The 21,083-nt window shown below is 40.2% G+C and overlaps 1 protein-coding gene across 2 annotated transcripts; it reads left to right on the forward strand.

Annotated features, from left to right (window-relative positions):
- Positions 1-261: 261 nt before the first annotated feature.
- LOC106600832 (homeobox protein XHOX-3) lies at positions 262-21,006 on the forward strand. Of its 2 annotated transcripts, none has more exons than XM_014192540.2 (3): positions 262-512; positions 19,086-19,306; positions 19,682-21,006. In XM_014192540.2, exons 1-3 carry the CDS (start codon positions 320-322, stop codon positions 20,150-20,152), a joined length of 885 nt encoding a protein of 294 aa, XP_014048015.1. In that variant the 5' UTR covers positions 262-319; the 3' UTR covers positions 20,153-21,006. The 2 variants fall into 2 exon arrangements, with proteins under 2 accessions (XP_014048015.1, XP_014048016.1); XM_014192541.2 differs by lacking the exon at positions 262-512 and adding an exon at positions 17,297-18,726.
- The last annotated feature ends 77 nt before the right edge of the window (positions 21,007-21,083 follow it).

A 21,083-nucleotide genomic window follows, 5' to 3' on the forward strand; every position in this document is an offset into this window, starting at 1 on the left:
AAATACCATATAACGTTTGTAACCAGCACCTTTCTGTCATTTCAATCAAAGATAGACCTACAGACCACAGGGCAAGTGACTAGGCTAGCCTATATACGCTCAATTAATACATGATTTATAGAATCATTTATTAAGAATTCAATCTACGGTTTCCAAACGTACATTGAGATTACTCTTGAATAATTGTGCAATAGTGCAGGATGAGATTGCATGTCGTATGTTATGCTGTATTTGGCGCGTTTGTCTGCTATGTCACGTCTCATGCGTACCGCGTCGATGCCACGCGCCTTGGCTCCTGGAGGTGCAAAGCATCCGCCTAATGGCACATGTTGTACTTGCGCACAGAGCTACTGTACGCAGGAAATGCCTTAATAACCCTTATTGTCAAACTTCCTGCCCAGTTGTCGAGGCTCATAACGACTTCAGAAAGGGGTCGGTGCATTTCACGGTTATCTCGCTCTCCACGAAAATAAAAGGCATTTTCCTATACCCAAATCCAGGAATAAGGAATGGTAAGTTTCAAAACTGATTTGTAACCTAAGTAATATTAACTGTGCGTAATTGTGCAACTAACAAGGGGAGTGACTCGGAGGGAAGACAACAATACAAAGAGTGGTGCACACGTGCAAATAAACTCCGGTTAAATATTTCCTGGGGGGGGGGGAATAAAATGTATTACCAATGCTTTGAAAACGGTAATATATTCAATTTCAAACGACTTGTCCATAAAACATATTCAAACCGAAAATCTATACAATAACTAGCGTTATTTGGTATGAGTTACTTGCGAATACAGCAGGCTATACAGTTTGGAAATAATAAATTAGACTATTAGGCTACATTGTGGAATAAGTATGATATCATGCTGTTACTAAAGTTATTGAGGAGAACGTGTCGTGCGTAATTATAATGCATCACCAAACATGAATAGGCCTCACCAACATTTTTTGCACAAAAATAGGTGCATGTAGCCAGGCAAAAAAAATCGGACTTGTGTGTGTGGATTCGAAATGTAGATACTAAACATGCCAATGACTATTAGGGTAAAAACCCTGGGCGTTTTGAAATGTGTAATATTTTTTTTTTTTTTTACCAAAACCATATCTTGGAATTGAAGTGCTCTCTGGAATTTAAGAGTTCTGTATTCAATATTTGAGAATGATAAGGTCTTAAAAGTGTGATGAAACTAGTAGCCAACAGCCCAACACAATATGCCGCTATTTATTTGTTATGGCAATTCATTATTTACATCCAAGAACTGTCTGATCAGATATGCTACAAATGTTTAAAAAACAACAAATAATTCCTAATACACAAATAAATGCCAATTATTCAGCATACTAACCCTTTGCAAATGTCATGTAATTTCCCATTGCATCCCTGGGCACTTGGCAGAGATGGCGTGTTGCCATGGCCTCCCATTTAGCCCCTTGTGTGTTTCTGCGACTGACCCATTTGGCTTGATTCTAAAACATGTCCAACCCTCTGTATTGAGAAGATAGGTAGCCTATAACTTTTCTTCCCGATGAAAATGCTGGATCCCGACATTTAGATTTAATTTATGTGAACAATGGACATAAATATGGCATCAACATTCTGAAAACAAGACCCTAACAACGAACCATTGGGTGAATTATCGACGAATACTTTCCATATAGTAACAGTTTCTTTAAATATGAACCAGATGTCAAAGCAGCCTTGTACAGTATTTTCAATCTCTAAAGAACCACCATTTGGTGCAGAGGACAAGGTTGGGCGTTTCACCTCAAGTCACTACCGCAGGACTGAGGCCGAACAGTTTTATTAGAGGGGCCACTCTTTCGCCATGAGGTCTAAGTCCTCAATGAGACTTTCGGATACATTCAATTACCTAATAGTAGGCTATTGATGTTTTCTAAAGTGGATTCGTGGAGCACAATACATACTAATCAAAGTAACCTATTCCATTGTTGTAAAGTTGTTCTTAGGCCTACATTTTGTCAACTGAATATTTGCAAAAATGCAAATGCGAGCAACATGCTTTATTTTACAGCAGACATGGTTGCAGTATTGTAATAGCCTACAGTTCTTGGACACTAGGCATTTTCACGTTATTTTCTATTTTCCGTGTGAATATATCTTCACCATACTGATCTACCGCGCACGGATGATTACATGTTTGCCTAAATTGAACGTCATATAATATTATGCACCATTTTAAAGTATGGTAGAGCCTGTCTATTCAGTTGAAACCCAAAATGAAAAGATATTGACGACTGAGAAAACATAGACATAGCTGTATAGACTAGCCTATAGTTGAATTATTTTGATAATTGTTCTGCCCATGAAACATTGTCCATATATGGACCTTGCATGCTGAGTCGCCATTATAGAGGAGTGAGTATAATAGGGAGTCAAAAATACATTTTCCTGTATAGTAAATTAGTCAAAAATCTATATTTTTGAAAGCAGATTTTGGTTGAGTTTTTAAATTACATTTTCAAAGAGCTGGTTTGACAGCCTGACATGCGTGAAAAAAATTTATGTTTTTATTTGTATGTACTAAAAAACGTGAGCTACAGCCGTGTAACTTCCATTTTCACGCTTCACAGCCATTAACATCAATACTTAAGGCTTAAATTCTAATCTTGAGTTTTACGCAAGGGGGGAAAAAAAGCATGTTTAATCTTATTTGATCTGCAGCATAATTAACTTCACTGCGGCTATCGAAACCATTATCACATTTGACGCTTGCTATTAATGGGCATCAACACCATTCAACCATTTTGCTCTAATATCTGACAGAATGTTAAGCAGCACGTGGTTACTAATACACAACAGTTGTCAAAAGGTCAAATTGACAGACCAGATCAAGGTCATTTCAATGAACATGAAGTCAGGCTATTTTTCAGGCTCAGAATAATGCAATATTATAACTGCAGTGTGGTAATTCATGTAGCTAGATGAGGTCGTTTATTAGAACACTGAAGGTATCAACCAAGCATCATCAGCAGCAGCCCCAGCATCACCCCTATAGTCAAAGTGTAGCTAGAATAAATTGTGTGACAAGTTTGAGGAAACAAAACCATGTTTCAGCACTGAAGTAAAAAGGTTATTGGTGCTGCTTACTAATGGCCTTTATAACTAGTACCCCTACACAATCATCATCAACAACAACAAATCATCATCATCCGAATTATCATAGCCACAGTGGTAACACAAAATACAAAATCTAAACGACTTAATTACTGTTATTGAGCTTGTTAAACTGAGTGAGTAAACAGTAGCAGTATTTAACATGAAATCAAGTTGTGAAATATACGAAATTGAAGTAGCCCGATGGTTATTTATTCCAAATGTCCTTCATGTCCGCCAGCACCAAAGAAAAGAGTGTGGAGTGTTACAACACTTTAGTAAGATAGAGTGGCTATTATGTGGTTACATAAATGCCTCTTAACTGCTTCCAAATGCACCGCCATTAAATGGTTGGAATAATGGTAAACGAGTGCATGCTTTCTTGAGCTTTAGCCTAGACACAAAGTTGGAAGAATCTTCAGATTCCTTAACAAATTGATTTACCATTTGGAACTATATGAAGAACTTTCAAATATATTGGAAATGATGTTCCCTGTCTCAGATACATGAAAACAACCAAGGGTAGTGTGACGCATCACACACAGGCAGCCTGTCATTGTATTCACATCAAGATGTCATTATGAAAATGACCATGCTCCTTCGAAGGGAATCGTAGCTGATCCTTAGCACCAACCTTACAACTCTGACTACCATAAAGCCACGATAGAGATCATTACAGTGTCCAGTTGTCACTGTTCTGTGGCGTGTTATTCCAGTGTGGTGTCAGATCATTTCATTTCAACCCGTTTCAACCAGTTCACATCAACATGGGTATTGTTGAATACCAATTGAAGTCCTTCTTTGCTATTTAGAATGGAACTGTTATAACAAGTGGATATAGTTGACATATGACTGGTAACATAAGATGTAAGTGTGTAATTTGAAAGGCATTCTGTAAGAACAAACTAGCAGATGACAAACTGTCCACTAAAGAAGACTTGACTCATTCGAACAGGAAATGGTTCCTACGAGACAATACGCACTATGACTTCTTTCAGAAAAGCTTTGTTCGTACAGGAAGGAGCATAACTACGTAGAACAGGACACTACACTAAAAGCACATGTTTAGAATTAAGATAAGGCATAGACCCCTCATTATGAGTGGTTGTCCGTTAGTCTGTCAGGGAATCCTAACCTAACAAACATGCATGTGTAACTAGCAGTGATGTCTGCGGGGGAGTTGGGAGGACATTTTAGTTCCACATCGAAAGTTAGGACTCAGACCTTAGATTGTGTGTGTGTGTTTATACGTGTGTGTATACGTGTGTGTGTCCATGCAAGGCATTATCTAAAACCATGTGGGCCCATGAAGCACAACCCACAAAAAAACAGACCTGGAAATCTGGCGACTTTCAGGAGGCTGGGGTCCATTTCAACAATGTACTGTACAGTATTATCTGGGTAAGTTACACCAAAGGCTTTAGTTCTCAGCATAATAGTTGAATAATTACAAAAGTCAATTCTCTTCACCACAAAACCAGGCTGCCATTTGATTCATAACTTGGGTCCCCATGATTGTTATGGAGACGCGCCATAATGTTGACAAGGTTTGTTGCCTTCTCACGTGATCTTTAGTAGCAGTCTCTGAATATAGCCTACATTACTCTACTGTACACCATTCACTGTTTTTACTGGGATGCCTGCATATTGGCCTTGTTGGGCACCTTCCTTGCCATGGTTTAGGGCAGGGGTGCTCAACTCTGACCCTACGAGGTCCGGAGCCTGCAGGTTTTCTGTTATACCTGAAAAGTAATTGCACACACGTGGTGTCCCAGGTCTAAATCAATCCCTGATTAGAGGGGAACAATGGAAAAAATGCAGTGGAACTGGCTTCGAGGTCCAGAGTCGAGTTGGAGGGGTTTAGGGCCTTAATGACATATATACACTCAGTGGCCAGGTTATTAGGTACACACATCTAGTACCAGGTCGCCCCCCCCCTTTGGATCCAGAACAGCCTGAATTCTTTGGGGAATGGATTCTCCAAGATGTGGCGTTCAAACATTTCTCAGTTGGTATCAAGGGACCTAACGTTGTGCCGGGAAAAGATTGCCCACACCCTTACACCACCGACACCAGCCTGTACCATTGATACCAGGCAGGATGGGACCATGGACTCATACTGCTTACGCCAAATCCTGACTCTGCCATCAGCATGACGCAACAGCAACCGGGATTTGTCGGTTTGTGGTCCACCTGTTAGCGTGCACGATTCTTGCCATTCTCCTTCAACCTCTCTCATCAACGAGCTGTTTTCGCCCACAAGATTGCCACTGACTGGATGTTTTTTGCTTGTCGCACCATTCTCGGTAATCCTTAGACACCGCTGTGCGTGAAAAGCCCAGGAGACCGGCTGTTTCTGAGATACTGACGCTGGCGCGCCTGGCACTGCCAATCATACAACGCTCAAAGTCACTTAGGTCACTCATGTTGCCCATTCTAACGTTCAATCGAACAGTAACTGAATGCCTCGATGACTGTCTGCCTGCTTTATATAGTAAGCCACAGCCACGTGACTCACTGTCTGTAGGAGTGAACAATGTTTTTGAATGGGGCGGTGCACCTAATAAACTATGTTGAGGATATAAGACATGGTTCACAAGCATAGTGAGTGATCCGTCCATTAGCCCCTTAGTGGTCTTGTCACCAACATGCAGATTCTGCAAAGGATTTAGCACCTAAGCGAAGGGCATAGCACCAGACTGGTTAGGGTACTTATAGGGACAGTTGCTGTACCTCTATAGGCAAATACAATAGGTACTCCATCAGAGGCTGGCAGTGGGGTTCACTGATTTGGGTCAGATTTATTACAACCCTACACTGTCATAAAAAAAAGTACCGAATTGTACTTAAAGCGGTACAAATGTGGTACCCTGTAAGGTACGTCCTTTGTATCATTAGTTATAGGTACATAATTGTACCCTTGCAGTTTGTACTTTAAAAGAGCCAAAAGGTACACATTTGCCTTTTTAGGGTACTACCACAGTGAAAAAGCTGTTTGATCCTTTTAAGTGGCAAAAATGTACCTATTGTGATGATGTCTCATCAAATTGGACATATAGGTTGGATGAAAACTTGTCAACAGGATATGTATGTGGTCAAAATTACCATCTGCTTCTGTAGTTATTGACAAAGTTGATGGAATTACTGTTAGCCCACATATACTGTCAACTATTGATCTAACATAATACAATCCCAAATTATGAGACACCATCATGGCAACTAGCAACTAGGCAGGCAAGTTGAGCCATGACTGAAATAAAACATATTTAACTACATAGTTTAAGACAGAAGGCAACTTAGGCTACCTCCTCAGAAAAATACAAAAAGCAATAAAAACAATTCTGTATCATGAATATCCCTCATTTGAAAGATCTTTATCTAAAATGTTTGCCAAATATGGACCATTACAGATAGAAACCTACATAATTAGACGGTGAATAGCATAAACCAGATTAAGTGAGACTGAAAATATTACTTCATCGAGTAAATCATAAAAAAATAAATCGATATTGCATACAGAAAAGTAGAGTTGAGCCGATCTAGAGTATTAGAGAATAAATCCCCTGACAAAAAAAATGTGCTAAGACACAATCGCATGTAGACTATCACTTTAGCCTATTTAGATCATGTATTTTTTTTAATATTTTGAGAAGAGGAAAATGTCAAAAGAAACCATCTGAACTGAAAGTCGACAGGACACATCCTCAACAATAGACCTACTAGTATTCTGCAATCTATCGAAGTTATATATAATAGGCCTGCATGCACCTGACCTGCCTTTTGTAGACCTACATATAGACCTGCATGCACCTGACCTGCCTTTTGTAGACCTACATATAGACCTGCATGCACCTGACCTGCCTTTTGTAGACCTACATATAGGCCTGCGCATGTACATGTTCAAGGACGATGACGGAAACGGACACAAATATGAATAGCGGCCCATGGAATGTTATTACTTGTCATCTATAACATAACGGCCAAATAAATTAAAACAATTAATACTTATCCCTGTGCCGTTATATTCCAGGACTCTAAGGACTCTACAGAGCTCATTTCTCTTAACATGAACTAAAAACTTGGCTGGCGGTATTAAATTAGGATAGGCTGGATAAGATGTTATTTAGGAAATCAATAATGATTGAGATGCACGTTTCAATGGTTCAGTTTCCCATGTCTAACAGATTCACCAAGGTTAAGCTCGAACTGTAAAAGTACAGAATAATCAACTCAATTTTGTTTTGAGTAACGGACAGAAATAGATGTGTATAATAACCACTACCATTACGACCGAACTGCAAGAGACACTGGCGGCCATGTCGGATAATTATGACTGGCGTTTAGATTTCAGTGCGGATAATAAACTTAGAGGAATAAAAGTGTTTATGGCGGAGAATTCCCACGCAGTTCCAGGCAGTGCCTTGCGTTCTGTTTCAGCTTGAGCACAGTAAATACCCAGGCTCGAATCATTACACACTTTCATCTTCGTTTTATAATGGCAGTCTGTGCAGTCGTTCAACCAACCTGAGTTAATGGATGCGGAAACCAGAGCCAAGGCAAGTAACAAGAGCCTTACCTGAAAACGGGATAGGCCTACATGAGAGCCATTACGCACAGTTTATGCACCAGCCATTCTGTCAACTCTGAGCTAAAATACATTTATCGTAGACGTAGCCTACATGTTCTCGTTATCAGTTGTACGACTCAAATTCAATCGCTAGAACATCTTGACAATGTGTTACGAAAAGTGCCTAAAACAAAACTTTACTACAACCAAATATCTATGGTCATGACACAGAAAATACGTTTTGGGGTTGGCAGAATAATAATGGTGTTCTGGACGCAACATCTTGGAGAGGGAAAAGCAATTGTTTTCCTATTAATGAAGAGAATGCATTTCCAAGTAGGCCTACTTTTAATAGTTTTGTGAACTCCAACAATGTCCATCAATGAAAACGAATACGGCATATACATGCTCCGATCGTCATGTTTTAATAATAATGATGTATACTCTACTTTTAATAATACAATATTATGCTTCTGCTTTGTCTAACATCAGTGGGGCTGTATTTCTTTGATTGCGCTGGGTTGGTTTGACATTGATATGGTGGTAGGCAATAACAAAAATAACCAAACCTTCAAATCCGAAGCGGTTGTCACAATGTAGGCTAATGTACACTGTATATATAACAGGAAACATTTCGAGAACAATGTATTCGATAAATTAAAAACGGGGTGAACGTTTAAGATGACAAGTACACTATCCATAAGGAACCTCATAGGCACTACGCACGGATATTTTGTCCCCTCACAAGAAACAAATGTTTGGGTCAAATTATAGGCCTAAGCGTACTAATAAATATTGAAATGACTATTATTAGGCATGTATTGTAATAACCTGCACACATGATTGTGTTAATAGAGGCAGTGTGCACTCCTTGTGATGTGTGTGCATCACGCATGTTTTCACCACGATTAGCCTATCCGCACCTCATCTGCACTGTCGGTAAGCGTCAAATCATTTGGGGGGGGGGCACACCTGTTATTGAATATTTTGACAAGTACACAATCATTATTTGATTTACCCACATTCATTTCAAGTTCACAATATTACATAAGGCAGAGGGAAACAAACCTTTGCGCAAATGCATTAACGTCGATAAAAGATTTACTTCCACTTGGAAGCAAAGCGCACTGTCTGTCATTGACTGAAAAAAGTACAAATTGAGAGTTGCAGTATAGGCTACCTTATCTATATGTTTCAATTGTTTTTCATAACTGAATAAATACGCACTACCCTTGCAGGAGGAATACAGTGTGACATTCAAGACAATAAGGACTGGAACTGGAAAGTAGTACAAACAGAGTAATGTAAGCAGGTCATTATAGTGCATCTAACTTCAGGCCTAAAAATGGCAATGATTAAATGTTTGTCCCTATGAGCAGCACCTTCATTAGTAACAGTGAAATTGGGTTGACATATCGACTCTACGCTAAAACGACCTGTCAGAGATGAAGCAAAAATAAATACAAATAACACAGTGGCAGACAAACGGAACCACCGAAGCCTATATATTTTTTTAACTAGGCAAGTCAGTTAAGAACAAATTCTTATTTCCAATGACGGCCTACCCCGGCCAAACTAGGACGACGCTGGGCCAATTGTGCGCCACCCTATGGGACTCCCAATCACAGCCGGATGTGATGCAACCTGGATGTGAACCAGGTACTGCAGTGACAACTCTTGCACTGAGATGCAGTGTCTTAGACCACTGCGGCACGAGGGAACCCTATAACCTCTATTGTGTGCGTGTCAAGCTTATATTTGTTTCCCCGACATAAACAGTGACCGTGTTTTTTACATGTATTTCTTATTTGACCTTTATTTAACTAGGCAAGTCAGCTAAGAACAAATTCTTATTTACAATGACGGTCTACCAAAAGGCAAAAGGCCTCCTGCGGGGACGGCGGCTGGGATTAGAATGAAAAATATATATAAATATAGGACAAAACACACATCACGACAAGAGAGACAACACAACACTACATAAAGACAGACCTAAGACAACATAGCAAGGCAGCAACACATGACAACACAGCATGGTAAACACTCAACATGACAACAACATGGTAGCATCACAACATGGTAGCAGCGCAAAACATGGTGCAAACATTATTGGGCACAGACAACAGCACAAAGGGCAAGAAGGTAGAGAAAAGTGTAGGTCCCTCTTGTACTGTACACAGACAGCATCTGCTTCGGACTGACAAAGAGGGCACGGGCCTTTGCCAAACGTCGTTAAATTAACAAACTCCAGTTTCAGTCAAGGGAGAAGGATTGGCATCGACTCTCACCGATCTCTACAGGGGTGGTTGGTTTATTTAGGTCTCAACAATGAATAAGCGTCGCGTTAAGTCATAATGAAACGCACAGAACAGCTTCAAATGGCATAGCGGTTCGTTCTCTGGTCCAATATGGCAAACCGAATGTTAAACGACACCGCAATATGTAAGAAACATGACATCATCAATACATACCATCATGGGGGTTGCTCAACATGCACGAACGTTTATTTGATTTTGTTATTCTTGGGTGGTGACATGGCTGGTTGATCCATCACCACTTTAATAAATTAGACTTGAAAAACAGGCTGCCTTAAATGTTCTAAAACGTTAAATGAACACAACAGGCCGATGCACTTGTGCTAATAGCCATTTTTTTCCCAAGACAGAAAAATAGCAAATTCATAATTCTAGCATAACTCAATTGATTAGTGAACTGAAAGAATATACGTTGAATCATAATCAGTTGTTCAATAATATCACGACATTTCGTGAAATGGGACTACATACGATATTCAGGCCCACTTTGAGGACAGCAAGGGATGCGGCTACAAATAATTCAATCAAATAATTTTGTAAATTAGCCTAATTATGAAATTAATGCTATTGGAATACGTTTGTTAGGGGAAATCTATCATCTAAATCTTCCATTAAATGGTGCAAAAACAAATCAGCTATAGGTTACCTATGCCATATGACGAATTCCATACAATTTGACAGACAGTTATGCATATTTGTCACTGATATATAGGCTAATATTCATTTCTGCAACAAATGCCGATTATTTCCAAATTTAGGATATGTTTTGATTGTTAAAACGAACGAAAACTGTGCAAATGAAAACTAGATATTTAATATAGACTTATCCTTCATTGGCAGCAATTCATTTGTGTTTTTGATCCTCTGACCTGAAACTAAAATTGACAATAAAGGTCTGCGTTTTATTAACTGAATGATAATTCCTTCAACGAATATCGGCCAGGACCTCATTTCCCAGTTGGTTTGTACCTTAAGCATTACGATGCTCGTACCAGGTGCATCTTTATTTATAGGTGAACTTTTTAAGTTTCCCAAACAAGCACGTCGAGAGAATGTTCGATACGTGCGTCGATAGACCATGTATATGTAAAATGGAAAGAAAAGCACCACTGCTCTCGGATCAGCTTTCTCCATTCAAATTATTCCACAATACTGACGACGGATCAGATCCCAGAGAGATATTACAACCTATTGCTGCATTAGGCTATTGAAGCTTACCGAATAATAATGCACTAAATCACAGATTGGGCACACCATTGCCCACACGTTGTCACACACCATGAAACACTAGACAAAAATTACAGACAGTAGCCTAGTCACAAAATAGAACTTAATTGATTGAACATTAACTTGATTTCAATATGATTGAAATAGGCTATAAGCCCCTGGTATCTTAATGCAGTCACCTGTGGTTTTTCATTTGAAGAACCATTTTATCCTTCACTTGTTTGTAACAATTCCAAATACTATGGCAACTTTGTATTTGTAGTCAACTTCGTTCTGAAATTATCTGCAGTCACATATTTTTTTTTTTTATGGCGCCGAAGAGCACTTTGTGTGCACTTTGGCTGATACCAGTGGTCTGGATCACTCGTAGACGTGAGAATATTTTTAAGAGCCACGTTACTAACGAAGGCTCTGAGAAACACATCGGCTACTAAAGATATAAGGTTCCAACGATGATCGGAACGCTACGAAGACTGGGAAACGAGGGTCAGCTATCATTGTTTTAACTGGGAACGGAAAATGAATGTTTCAAGCGAGCTTATCACTCCTCCCTATTAATTAGCGTATTGCTCCATCCTCTATAGACTTCTATCCATCTAAATGTTTATCTTCATCACGGTGACGCGTCCACAAGTGGTACTCCGCACCCTCGTTCAATGACAGCCTTCCGAAAGTGGGCAGTTAGTGGTCTGATCATAAGGGGGCGCTCAGTGCCTAAACCCACAAACCCTTTTCTTCCCCCAAAACATGGGCGGGTATACACTATGGGAAGCTCAGAGGGTAGGCCTATATTTAGTCAATATAGCCTAATAGCAGAATGCATTCGTGTGACCTATTGAATAGGAATTAGAGATAGGTCATTGGAAAAGGAGATAGGTAATTTAAGCGTAAACTGTTTTGTTTTTTATTTATTAGTCTCTCTGTATAATACTCGATAGACGTGTGTGGTTAACGTCTATATTGGGGTAGAGAAAAGGATCCAGATGTCCAGAACATCGATGTTTCACACATTTTTTATTTTATTTAACCGTTATTTTACCAGGTAAGTTGACTGAGAACACATTCTCATTTACAGCAATGACCTGGGGAATAGTTACAGGGAGAGGAGGGGGATGAATGAGCTAATTGTAAGCTCATCGAACATCGAATCACATCCATGTTCTACATGCATTTGGTAAGTATTCTGTAGACCAATTTTGATTGAATAGCGGCCAAATATGACTCTGGTTATTCGATCAGTCGGAATGTCCAGGATGATTGTTAGTTAATTATATAAGTACCAATCAAAAGTTTGGATACACCTACTCATTAAAGGGGTTTTCTTTATTTTTTTTTACAATTTTCTACATTGTCGAATAATAGTGAAGACATCAAAACTATGAAAAAACATATGGAATCATGTAGTAACCAAAAAACTGATTATCAAATCAAAATATATTTTATATTTGAGATTATTCAAAGTAGCCAACCTTTGCCTTGATGACAGCTTTGCACACTCTTGGCATTCGCTCAACCAGCTTCTCCTAAAATGCTTTTCCAACAGTCTTGAAGGAGTTCCCACATATGCTGAGCACTGGTTGGCTGCTTTTCCTTCACTCTGTGGTCCAACTCATCTCAAACCATCTCAATTGGGTTGAGGTCAGGTGATTGTGGAGGCCAGGTCATCTGATGCAGCACTCCATCACTCGACTTCTTGGTCAAATAGCCCTTACTAAGCCTGGAGGTGTGCTGTGTCATTGTCCTGTTGAAAAATAAAATTATAATCCCACTAAGCGCAAACCAGATGGGATGGCGTATCGCTGCAGAATGCTGTGGTAGCCATGCTGGTTAAGTCTTCCTTGAATTCTAAATAAATCACAGACAGTGTCACAAGCAAAGCACCCCCACACCATCACACCTCCTCCATGCTTCACGGTGGAAACCACACATGCGGAGATCATCTGTTCACCTAATCTGCGTCTCACAAAGACACGGTGGTTGGAACCAAAAATCTCCAATTTGAACTCATCAGACCAAAGGACACATTTTCACCGGTGTTTCTTGGCCCAAGCAAGTCTCTTTTTCTTATTGGTGTCCTTTAGTAGTGGTTTCTTTGCAGCAATTCGACCATGAAGGCCTGATTCACGCTGTCTCCTCTGAACAGTTGTTGTTGAGAAGGGTCTGCTCCTTGAACTCTGTGAAGCATTTATTTGGGCTGCAATTTCTGAGGCTGGTAACTCTAATCAACTTATCAAATCAAAATCAAATCAAATTTTATTAGTCACATTTACTGAATACAACAGGTGTAGACCTTACAGTGAATTGCTTACTTACGAGCCCCTAACCAACAATGCAGTTTAAAAAAAAAGAAGATAAAAATAAAAGTAACAATTAATTAAAGAGCAGCAGTGAAATAACAATAGCGAGACAATATACAGGGGGGTACCGATACAGAGTCAATTTGCGGGGGCACCGGTTATTTGAAGTAGTACGCACAGTTGAAGTCGGAAGCCAAATACATTTAAGCCAAATACATTTAAACTCGGTTTTTCACAATTCCTGACATTTAATCCTAGTAAACATTCCCTGTCTTAGGTCAGTTAGGATCACCACTTTATTTTAAGAATGTGAAATGTCAGAATAATAGTAAACTCTGACCTCAATCCCATAGAAAATTTGTGGGCAGAACTGAAAAAGTGTGTGCGAGCAAGGAGGCCTACAAACTTGACTCAGTTACACCTGCTCTGTCAGGAGGAATGGGCCAAAATTCACCCAATTTATTGTGGGAAGCTTGTGGAAGGCTACCCAAAGCGCTTGACCCCAGTTAAACAATTTAAAGGCAATGCTACCAAATACTAATTGAGTGTATGTAAACTTCAAACCCACTGGGAATGTGATGAAAGAAATAAAAGCTGAAATAAATAATTCTCTCTACTATTATTCTGACATTTCACATTCAGAAAATAAAGTGGTGATCCTAACTGACCTAAAACAGATTATTTTTACGAGGATTAAATGTCAGGAATTGTGAAAAACTGAGTTTAAATGTATTTGGCTAAGGTGTATGTAAACTTCCGACTTCAAATGTAGGTGGTCCAGAGTTCTTTTTCCTCTGCTTGCACATTTAACATGCTGATAGAAATTTGGTAAAACGGATTTAAGTTTCCCTGCATTAAAGTCCCCGGCTACTAGGAGTGCCGCCTCTGGGTGAGCGTTTTTTGTTTGCTTATGGCGGATTACAGCTCATTCAATTCTGTCTTAGTGCCAACTTCTGACTGTGGTGGTATGTAAACCCCTTCAAAGAATACAGATGAAAACTCTCTCGATAGGTAGTGTGGTCTACAGCTTATCATGAGATACTCTACCTCAGGTGAGCAATAGCTTGAGACTTCCTTAGATATCGTGCACCAGCTGCTGTTTACAAAAATACATAGACTTCCGCCCCTTGTCTTACCAGACGCCGCTGTTCCATCCTGCCGGTACATCGTATAACCAGCCAGCTGTATGTTGATGTTGTCATCGTTCAGCCACGACTCCGTGAAGCATAAGATGTTACCGTTTTAATTGTCCCGTTAGTAGTTTAATCTTCCGCGTACCTCGTCAATTTTATTGTCCAAAGACTGCACGTTTGCTAGCAGAATGGAGGGAAGTGGGGGTTTATTCGATTGCCTACGAATTCTCAGAAGGCAGTCCGACCTTCACCCCCTCTTTCTCCGCCTCCTCTTCACGCAGATCACGGGGATTGGGCCTGTTCCCGAGGAAATAGTGCATCCTTCGCGTTGGGTTTTTCAGAGTCATGAAAGGAAAAAGAGGATTCTGCTAGTCCATCGTGAGTAATCGCAGTCCTGATGTCTAAAAGTTATTTTTGGTCATAAGAGATGGTAGCGGCAACATAATGTAAAACGTCTGCCATCCTCTCTGGCGCCATCTTATCCTCTGCAGCAGAGGTAACTCTGGGTCTTCCTTTCCTGTGACGGTCCTCATGAGAGCCAGTTTCATCATAGTGCATGATGGATTTTGTGACTGCACTTGAAGAAACTTGAAAAGTTATTGACATTTTCCATTTTGACTGGCCTTCATGTCTTAACCTCTCTTGGGTAGGGGGCAGTATTTTGACGTCCGGATGAAAAGCGTGCCCGTAGTAAACTGCCTGCTATTCAGGCCCAGAAGGTAGGATATGCATATTATTAGTAGATTTGGATAGAAAACACTCTGACATTTCTAAAACTGTTTGAATGATGTCTGTGAGTATAACAGAACTCATATGGCAGGCAAAAACCTGAGAGAAATCCAACCAGGAAGTGTGGAAATCTGAGGTTTGTAGTTTTTCAAGCGATTGCCTATACAGTATACAGTGTCTTAGGGGTCATTTTGCACTTCCTAAGGCTTCCACAAGATGTCAACAGTCTTTAGAACGTTGTTTCATGCTTCTACTGTGAATGGGGAGAGAATAAGAGCTCCTGGAAGTAGATGACTGAGAAAATCACATGAGCTCAGTGGCGCGCACTCACGTGAGAGTTAGCTGTGTTCCTTTTCTTTTTTGAAAACATTGGAATTGTCCGTTTGAAATATTACTGAAGATTTATGATAAAAACATCCTAAAGATTGATGCTATACATCGTTTGACATGTTTCTACGAACGTAAATATAACTTTTTTTGACTTTTTGTCATGACATTTTGCGCGCGCTTCCTGCATTTGGAGTAGTGGACTAAACGCACGAACAAAAAGGAGGTATTTGGACATAAATGATGGAGTTTATCAAACAAAACAAACATTTATTGTGGAACTGGGATTCCTGGGAGTGCATTCTGATGAAGATCATCAAAGGTAAGTGAATATTTATAATGCTATTTCTGATTTTAGTTGACTCCAAAATGGCGGGTATCTGTATTGCTTGTTGTTGTTGTCTGAGCGCTGTACTCAGATTATTGCAAAGTGTGCTTTCGCCGTAAAACTTTTTGAAATCTGACACAGCGGTTGCATTAAGGAGAAGTTTATCTTTAATTCTTTGAATAACAGTTGTTTATTTTATCAACGTTTATGATGAGTATTTCTGTAAATTGATTTGCTCATTCACTGGAAGTTTTTGGAGGCAAAACATTTCTGAACATTACACGCCAATGTAAAATGTGGTTTTTGGATATAAATATGAACTTTATCGAGCAAAGCATACATGTATTGTGTAACATGAAGTCCTATGAGTGCCATCTAATGAAGATCATCAAAGGTTAGTGCTTACTTTTAGCGGTATTTCTGTTTTTTGTGACGCCTCTCCTTGCTTGGAAAATGGCTGTGGTTTTTCTTGTCTAGGTGCTGTCCTAACATAATCTAATGCTATGCTTTCGCCGTAAAGCCTTTTTGAAATCGGACACTGTGGTTAGATTAATGAGAAGTTTATCTTTAAAATGGTGTATAATAGTTGTATGTTTGAGAAATTTGAATTATGAGATTTTTGTTGTTTTGAATTTGGTGCTTTTGAATTGAAATTGAAATTCATTCCAGGTGACTACCTCATGAAGCTGGTTGAGAGAATGCCAAGAGTGTGCAAAGCTGTCATCAAGGCACAGGGTGGCTACTTTTAAGAAATGTGTTTAACACTTTTTTGGTTACTACATGATTCCATATATGTTGTTTCAGATTTTTGTTGTCTTCACTATTATTCTACAATGTAGAAAATAGTACAAATAAAGAAAAACCCTTGAATGAGTAGGTGTGTCCAAACTTTTGACTGGTACTGTATATTTTTTTAAGTAAAGAGAGAATGTGCAAACTTCACACTTCACAGATGTTTAATGGCTGATATCAATAATTTCTAATAATAGGTCAAGTAACAGACAGGCCTATATAGCAATATATAGGCGTACCAACATGCTAACCCTGTATTCCAAGCGCCATTTGACCAGGTTTGACCCGGTTTTCCCACAGACAGAATACAAGCAGTCAGTCAACGTGGAGCCACTCGGCCATTTGTGATCAAAGAGTCTATGTATAACAATACAAACATCAACTTGGGTGATATCAGTAGCCTAAGCCATCCTTCAGCGCAATGTCCGCCGATTAAACCACGTGAATGCTCTGTCTCTACGTCTGGAATAAGAGGATAGACAGGTGGACCACTGCGCACCCAGGTTGCCACCCTCTCCCCTCTGTTCCCATTTCCATGACCACTCTGCTGGGGCTATGCAACGTTTATCCGGGCAAGGAAAGGTTTATACGTTGGGGAGCGGGACAAAGAGATGCAGAGGCTCTTCCACCAGTCTCATTTTATTTTAAATAAGCCTACCCAATTTGCCGAGCGAACCTGTGACAACTAACACTTCCTATCCCCGAATTAGACAAAAATTACGTTTCCATGCGTTTCCATTTTAGATAGCCTATCTAGAATGAGGGCAACGCATCGATTCAGCCATCTCTGCAATTCACTTTCACAGTGACAAATCGATGAGAATTAGGCGGCTATGCATCAGATTTTGTTTAGGTCTATGATGAACAAATCTACTCAATAGAATGTATAATCGATCCCCTCAGTGAAGTTAACACTCTTTAATCATCGATGGGATCAGGACTGGATTAAGCATTGTAACAGTGTTCTGGTGGAACATAATCCAATGATCCCATTGATCAGTCAACTAGCACTAGGCGCAACTGTATTGACACATTAGTAAGCACATAAGGTAGAATATTTCCTCTGATTTTAAAGGTACCAACTCGTATTTCAACGGGGGACTCTGATACATTTTGGCACCATATTTATGTTTGACTCTGTAGCCTATCAATAATATGTTTTACAACGTTTTAATAAAGCATGTCTCTGTTTCAATAATCATGAACATCATCATCGCCAAATGTGTTTACATAGGCCTAATTATATCAGTGTATGAGTTGGTGTTTTAAATACTATTTATGCCAAACTATACGTCTAAACTGTATTAAATCGGTCTACAATATCTGAGAAAATGTTAAATGCCCAGTTTTCTGCCTTTGTGCTGGTTGTACCTGCACACATTTACGAACATTAGGGTTCTAATGATTGACTTCCAAAAATACAAACATCAAACGCCACAGAACAATGAGGGTTGGTCTATTTCGACAGGGAAGCTTCTGTGACAGTAAGGAAAGGGAGGTCGATCTTAATTCTCCATAACAAGAGTACAAAGACTGGTCGGAGACCAAAGACAATTGAACACCTCCTTCCCTCCTTGCGCCCAGGCGGCGCCTTGGCGGATAGACCGTGTCTCTCATTAGCAAAAGATGTCTCGACCAGGGAGATATAAAAGCCAGAAAGAAGGAGAGAAGGAGGGGGATTCAAACGGGGCGACAAAAACAACTAATCCCATCTATGTAAACGAACTTGGCTCGAGTCTGCAGACAGAGCGTCAACAAGGCATGGAGAGAGACACCAATTTTGGATGATACAGTGGCGCACGCATTGGGAATAATTAGAATTGTAGGCGAACATTTTCAAAGGAGTAAACTTGGTTTATTAAACTTGAAGTCTGGACACAAATAAACGACATTATGCGTAAGTAGCCCTAAAGTATTCTCAAATATTTTAGTAGTCTGTATGCTGCCTTGGCTTCCACAGCATCGATAAAGTGCTCTAAGGCTATTCATTTTTAGGCCCGTGCTACTTTAGTAATGTACGCGTAATTACGCATGGACAATACATTGCCAAATAGTATGCTAAGGGTGTTATATCTCGACTAGACTACAACGACCGTGACAAACGTGTTTGGTATTCCTTTCGAATAGTAGGCCTATCCTATTCTATTGAGAAGTTTGGATCCAACCAGTTTGAAACAGACATCCACTTTCATTTCTAAAAGGAAATAAAAACGGTTCTTTTTCATTTAACTTTACTTTCAATGTTTGTATTTTCAGTTGCAGAGGGCAGAGTGGTTGATACAAACAGTGGACATGGAGATGAGCCATGCCCGCGCAGCTCAGTCAATTTTATTGATCACAGTCGGCGACACCGAACTGCCTTTACCCGGGAACAACTGTCCCGCCTGGAGCAAGAGTACCTCAAGGAGAGCTACGTTTCTCGACCGAGGAGATGCGAACTGGCGACAGCACTGAACCTTCCCGAGACCACAATCAAGGTAGCTTACCCTACTGCACACATGGACATTCTATTTAAATGTCAAATTAGTTTTTACCTCTCATTTTTGATCATTTTGAGAGTTAAGCCTACACTTGGCCCTGACTTCAGAAATGAGGGAGTTTAGCAACAGCTTCTGGCATTTACTTTTTTATAGGTAGGGAGTGTCAGTTCAGGTTCCAGAACTACCAGTTTAACAGTGATGGTCCAACCTTACCTGAATGTAACCTAAACAAAGCACATTTGTGATGTATTATAGTGTGGGTCTAGTGTAATTTATCATTGAGAAATGTGAAGCAGCCCAGGTTTAATGGCATCTCGGTTGGTCACTCCTTCCTTCCTCTCTCATCCTCCTTTCTCTCCTCCCCAACTCCAGGTATGGTTCCAAAACAGGCGAATGAAGGACAAGAGGCAGCGTCACTCTCTCAGCTGGCCACACCCCCTGGACCCCAACCTGTGTGCCCTGATGGTGAGCCAGGCTGCAGCAGGCCTACCTTACCCCTTTCTCCCTCCCCTCCCCCTGCACCTCTACTCTCACCACGGAGTGGGGGCAGGTTCCCCCTCTGTTCCCAGCCCCTTCGCTGCTCCCCTCAGGCCACTGGATCCCCTGCGCCTCTCTCACTCCCCCTACCCCAGGCCGGGTGGTCTACCCCCAGCGGCCCTCTACCCCCATTCCAATGTGATGCACCATCCCGCCACTTGCCCCTGCCCCCTCTGCCTCCACTGGGGATCAGACCAACTGTTCAAAGCCAGAGGGCTGACCGCTATTGGCCTGAATCGACCACGCAGTCCCAAAACTATGGCTGCCAGTCTGGACAGGAGGGAAGAGGTGCCTTTGCCCAGATGAAGTTTGCTGCACTAGCTACAAGGAAATGACGATATGAAGTCAATGGTGGTGACGGTACATTGAGCACAATCACACCTCATGATCAGATAAACTGCCCTCCCTGGAGGAGTGCAATTTGATCCAGCTTTCCATGTTGTTGGAGCTCTAGATTTACATGTGTCTGTCTGTAACAACACAGCAGGGGATATGAATACTGTTTTATTTATACATGTGAAATGCAACGTTCTTTCCAGATCGATGATCTTGAAACATTCCGGCCTTCACACATACGGTAGCTAATACTGGGGATGACCTTGAGGCAATAAGAAACGTTCCTTTTGTTGTAACTGCGTTTTCTTATGCGCAAGAACGAGACGTTTTGTTCTAACTGCTGATTCACTAAAAGGCAGAGGAGTTCCATTAGTAGAATGTCCAATTAGACATCGAAGGTAAAACATTTTTTTAAAAGTACAGACATTTTCCAGTCATAGAAATTCACATAATTCACTGTTTGCTCTGATAATCAAGTATGAATCTCAACACATGAGAAATGGCTTTGCAGAAACCACTGCTGCTCATGTGTTTGTCTGATGTTTGGACTATTCTATTATCTTGTCTAGAATTGGAACAGAATGCATACAGTGCCAGAATATGTGAAGGCGCAAAGTGTACAGAAGATTTTCTTTTCCATCTTTCGGAATATGTGATGATATATTTTAGTTAATACATATTTATGAGAAATCTCTGGATCAATATTTTAAAGAACAAATTGTGATTGAGTACACTCGTTTGCATCAACAATGACATATATTACTCTGTTAAGCATACTTTTACAAAGTCAATTAAATAAATAAACTCAACACTTCTCAAATCAATCTACATTTCCAATGTACTTTTGAATGGTTCGATTGCACACATAGAACCTACATTATAATCATTTAACTGTGTCTTA

This window comes from Salmo salar, chromosome ssa03 (genome assembly GCF_905237065.1).
Source record: "Salmo salar chromosome ssa03, Ssal_v3.1, whole genome shotgun sequence".
In the NCBI taxonomy this organism is placed as follows: domain Eukaryota; kingdom Metazoa; phylum Chordata; class Actinopteri; order Salmoniformes; family Salmonidae; genus Salmo; species Salmo salar.